General features: G+C 34.1%; 2 protein-coding genes across 2 annotated transcripts in view; one reads left to right on the top strand and one right to left on the bottom strand.

Annotated features, from left to right (window-relative positions):
* The window catches only part of LOC106101667 (putative 1-phosphatidylinositol 3-phosphate 5-kinase), a 5,091-nt gene extending 2,340 nt beyond the window's left edge, over positions 1-2,751 (bottom strand). Inside the window, exons 1-6 of the mRNA XM_013280976.1 lie at positions 2,115-2,751; positions 1,851-2,019; positions 1,448-1,581; positions 934-1,088; positions 493-576; positions 6-25 (exon numbers count right to left, since the gene is read on the bottom strand). Of these exons, the coding sequence (XP_013136430.1) occupies positions 6-25; positions 493-576; positions 934-1,088; positions 1,448-1,581; positions 1,851-2,019; positions 2,115-2,423 (871 nt within the window). The 5' untranslated portion in view covers positions 2,424-2,751. The remainder of the gene's footprint in view (positions 1-5; positions 26-492; positions 577-933; positions 1,089-1,447; positions 1,582-1,850; positions 2,020-2,114) is intronic.
* Positions 2,752-2,804: 53 nt separating this feature from the next.
* Positions 2,805-4,503, top strand: LOC106101684 (ER membrane protein complex subunit 8/9 homolog). The gene is made up of 4 exons (XM_013280992.1): positions 2,805-3,130; positions 3,209-3,358; positions 3,649-3,754; positions 4,220-4,503. Exons 1-4 carry the CDS (start codon positions 2,918-2,920, stop codon positions 4,426-4,428), a joined length of 678 nt encoding a protein of 225 aa, XP_013136446.1. The 5' UTR covers positions 2,805-2,917; the 3' UTR covers positions 4,429-4,503.
* The last annotated feature ends 588 nt before the right edge of the window (positions 4,504-5,091 follow it).

A 5,091-nucleotide genomic window follows, 5' to 3' on the forward strand; every position in this document is an offset into this window, starting at 1 on the left:
CTGGCACGTCGCCCCCGCCTGCGCCCTGCACACAACCCTCACTGTGTGCTCTACTGTTCTTTATGGAATGTATAACACTCGTACCACAGACAACTATGTGCTCTAGTTTTCTTTATGGAATGCCTACTTTACACATTTCAACATATAGAATATCTTGCTCACGACTTCGTCCGCTTCAAAATAAACCATAGCAAAAAACATAGTCTGTGTCACTGCCCTTAATGCTTTTTAATGGTGCAAGATTTTTTTTTAATCGGCCCATTATTTTTTGAGTTATTTCAATACATACAAAAACACAAACCTTTCCTTTTTATTATATAAGTATAGAAATATAGACAACATCAAACAGGACAACGTGCATTTCGTTACGATTTTTAATAATCAAAATTAGTCTATCTCTTTCTGATGATTTGTTATTTTATAGTTTGAAATAAAGGTTTTGTAATATTTATTTACCTAGATAAGATTATAATGTGTGTAATATGTCCATACCTTGTTTTATTGCTGGTGTTGTCCATAATCCACTGCATGACGTCACAGCCGCGCCACACGCTGTTGTATCTAACTAGGCGAAACCTGACACAAGATATATATTTGTTAAACCTCACCATATACACAATATAACATACAAGTAAAGCTGGCTTTAGACTAGGGCATTTAGGAAACCGCCCAGGGCGTATTTAGGCGACCGCCCAGGGCGTTTTAGGCCCGATCGAGTCATAAATACTGAATTTAAAAAAAAAAAAGATTTTTACTTTAAATTCTTGTTCACTAATATCTAGAGTTTCAATAATGCAAAAGCATATTCTTATTTTAAACATACTATTAAACCAGTTATAGTCAAACTGTTCCACAGAGTAGACTCAAGAATAACAAACATGAAATAAAGTGAGGGAATTTTAAGAGCAGTGAAATGTACAGAAGTTAGGGAACCTGTGCTGTTGCAGCGGCAGTGAGAAGGCGAGCTGTCGTATCAGATCATGCAGGGACTCCGTGTCAGCGCGGGGCTCCGGGCGCTCCTCTTGCTGTCGCGCGAACATGAAGTTGTCCCCACCCTTATCTGCTGCCTTGTTGTCGGGGAACTTCACCTAGGGATGTTTTTTTTTAGGCAAACGAGCAATGGATAGCTTGATATTATTTGATTTAACACATATCAACATCAGCAACACCAAGGGAACTGCAGAACTTTTTTAATGAAGCCTGTTAATTCATGATAATATAGCTAACAACTAGGATAATCTATGTAAACAATAAAATATTTCCTTTTTATATTACTAGTATAGACAAAGTACAACAGTTTTACAACAGTATTAACTTTAATAAACTACATATGGTCAAGGGTAGACAGCACATAAAATTGTGGATGACTATGAGCAGCGATCTCTATATCATTTTGGCGCATTCGGTTGCCTTCTTGTGTCATTATGTAATAAAAATAAAAACATACCTGTAAGTTCTCTTGCAGTGTGCGTAAATCAGGGGAGATGTCGCCTGCAGCGTCATTCTCACGTAGATAACTGAGCACCACATTACAACAGTATGTACATACTCGTAACCCGCCCGCGCAGCCGAATATCTGACCTGCAAACATGACATGCGCATTTTAAACAGAAACTTACTTTTGTTTCTTTAATTCCACATGAAGGAATTTATGTGTGATAGAAATTCAATCAAACAGCTATAATAAAGAGAAAAATTTTGACAACACTCCAACCAGCACTATTAAGCTACAACTACCTTGTTCTAAATAAAATCCTAAGATAAGTTAACTTGTATTTTACTAAGTGACATTGATTATATTCTACAAGTTGTTAACATGACTGATGGACAATTAGTCCTCCGCATAATACCTGGTACTCGTTGACTGCAACAACGTGAACAGAATATCTGCCCGCAGACTCTACAGTGATGTCGGCGCCGTAAGGCTCCGAAGCGCGCCGCACACTCATAGCATTCGCGCGAAATATCGTCCGGCATCCAGTAGCGAGCCAGCTCCGTATCCGCGTATCTTGTACCACCCTGATAACATTAAAATATTGTAACCATAAAACTTAAAGATATCTTTATGGAGATAACTAGATACTTGTTATTAAGTTAGACAATCTTGCACTCACCCCAGAACCCAACGCAATCAAACTGCTTATTCTCTGTAAAACATTAGGCAAACTTCGGCCTTCAAACTCGACTGCATAACTACCAGATTCCGTTTTCGTATCATCAAAACTCTGTTTGCTAACATTATCAGCCTGTCCATCCGACTGTTTCCTCTCATTTGATGCTTTTTCAGCATCCTCCGATGTTTCATTGGGTGAAAATAAAGGCAGTTTCCATAGTTTATTAAAAAATGTCGTAACACCACTCTGATTTGATTCTGATTCGAAACGTGGGAATTCAGTTAGTTGAGATGTATCGTACTTATCCATGGTATAATTTTAAAAGAAATAAATTACACTTTCAACATTCTTCCCACAGTTTGTTGAGTTTTATTTATTTCTAATTTTTATTGTTTCTTCTGTCAATTAGCTGGCTGTCAATGTCGTTGTCAATACTCAATCTGTCAATATCATCTGTGTTGGATGTGCCCAGATTTTAAGGAACTAAAAACGTTTGTGTAATATGAGGACTCTTTTACAAGTTTTACTCGTTAGTAGTGTACGACATTTTCTTGTTTCCTTGATTGTAAACAATGTTTTCAATGCGGTGTGATAAAACTGCTACTGTAAATTCTATACTTTTTAATGTTTCTAAATAATCTACATTTCACAATGACAATCAAATGACATCAATTGGTATTTGTCAATGTCAAATTATAATTAAAAGATTATCATCGATTGTCTTTTTAAACTTCTATTTCTTCGTAAATTTACATTTATATCAATTTCTAATACATTCCACATAACTTAAAAATAGATTTAAAATGAGTGAAGTAACATTAGAAACAATTCCATACGCAAAAATCATGTTACATGCAGCGAAATATCCTTCCTGTGCTGTGACTGGAATACTTTTAGCTGATGGTACAAATATTAGAGATGGTGCTAAAAACCAAGATTTAAATATTGTTGATGCTATACCATTATTCCATCATAGTCATTATTTATCACCAATGGCAGAAATAGCTTTGACACAGGTTAGTATTTAAAAATTATTGACATTCGTATTATGTACTTTTCTGGCGTTTGATTAATCAAATTCGTTTATTTAACAGATAGACACAATGGCACAAGCAGATAACCGCGTAATCGCGGGATATTATGCAGCTTGTGAAAACTTTAGGGACAACACAGTTGAAAAATGCCCAGGGCAAAAGATAGCCGAGAAGATTGCGGAAGTTTTTCCATCTGCTGTGTTTATTGTGGTCAGTATATTGTAATTGTTGATTTGTAACATATTTACAGAGATAATGTCATTCCTATTAAGTTTTAGTTACTGAAAAGGTATTAAATTTTGTAAAAATAGATTACTCTATTATGTTTCTTTGAAAGAAATATACTATTTAGATAAATGTACATATGTAATTCGAAAAACATATTGGTACATGTCAGGAATCAAACTCAGGACCAACAAATTACAAGTCAAGTGCTGCCCCTTGAACCACCAAAGCTATAGGGTGATCAATTTGTTCATTTCTATGCATTAATCTTGCAGGTGGATAATAAAAAAGTGATGAAGCATCTTGATTCACCAGCGATTAAACTACACAATTATAGCGACGGAAAATGGAAGCCTAAAGACACAAGTAACATTATTTACCGTAAGTTTATCACAATTTCTTTTATTGTATTCCTACTATTAGCTTGTATAATTTTGTTTTATAACTCAGAACTTTGGTACACACATTGCCAATAACAAAGCAGTTTTTATGTTCAATGTTTTGTAAATCAATGATGGCCGCGACAAAATGGATGGTTACATTTTTTATTTATTTATACAAACATACAATATCACAATTCATATATAATTCTACAAATACATATCACACATTTTTTTTCACTTTTAATTTTTGTAGCCAATAACATGGGAATTAAATGGAAGGACTTTATAGAATATAGCTCTATGTAAAATCTAATATGGCTATCATCACAAAATAGTTGACATTGTGTAAACAACCCAACATGGGTATACTATTAGAATTTGAGTATTGCTAAAAGTAGGAATTGACTTTTTGTCTAGATTATCTTTGATGTCCTATTATTAAATTCTTTTCTGTACTTTTCAGAACAGCCTTATGTATTAGAGACAGTATCATATTTAATGCAAGCCCTTGTGTATAAGGATTTGGTAGATTTTGACAACTATTTGGATGATCTGACACTGGATTGGACGAACCTCGGTATTGAGAAAGTAATTGCAAGTATTAACGCGTCGAATAACATTGAAAGAGAATATATAGAAGGAAAAGGCAATGAGGAGGATAATGAATATTAAAAAAAATAGTTTATTGTAAATTTTGTTTTTAAATGTATGTGAAAAAGAGTTTTTTACAAGACAGTGTAACTAAGAGTAGTGTTATAATTTGTTTTCTATATATTTGATTGTTTTAGTATATTATATTCAAATAAAAAGGTACTGTGTATGTAGTATTTATTACACATTATGTTATTTATATAAGTTACGGGTTTGGTAGTTTGTTTTTTTTTTTATTTAAACTGTTTTAAAGTTTAAAAAGTAATATGTCTTTATGTGTATAGATAAATATTAATAATTATAACCCTATATTCAAGTAATAAAAATATTAAATTATACTGTCAAATATGGTAGTATTTTACAAATGCATTGATTTTTCTTCAGTTTTTTTAAGCTAGTGCTTAACACAGAGTGCAGTCTTACTGATGAAATAGTAAGTAACTATTTTTTTTTATAACATAAGGTAGCAAACGAGCAAGCGGCCACCTGAATCCGCCAAAATGCCGAAGCGACCGCTGCCCATAGACATCCGCAATTGCAGATTCGTTGCCTACCCTAGGATATTTCACCTTCCTATGCATCACCTCCACCGTCAAATCCACTTCCTCTTCCCATCCTCTCCTTACAAGGGGTGGTAAAGAGTAAGGGACTTAAATTAGGCCCCCGACACCACACTCATCAGAC

The sequence above is a fragment of the Papilio polytes genome, unplaced genomic scaffold (genome assembly GCF_000836215.1).
Source record: "Papilio polytes unplaced genomic scaffold, Ppol_1.0 DF823958.1, whole genome shotgun sequence".
Taxonomy (NCBI): Eukaryota; Metazoa; Arthropoda; class Insecta; order Lepidoptera; family Papilionidae; genus Papilio; species Papilio polytes.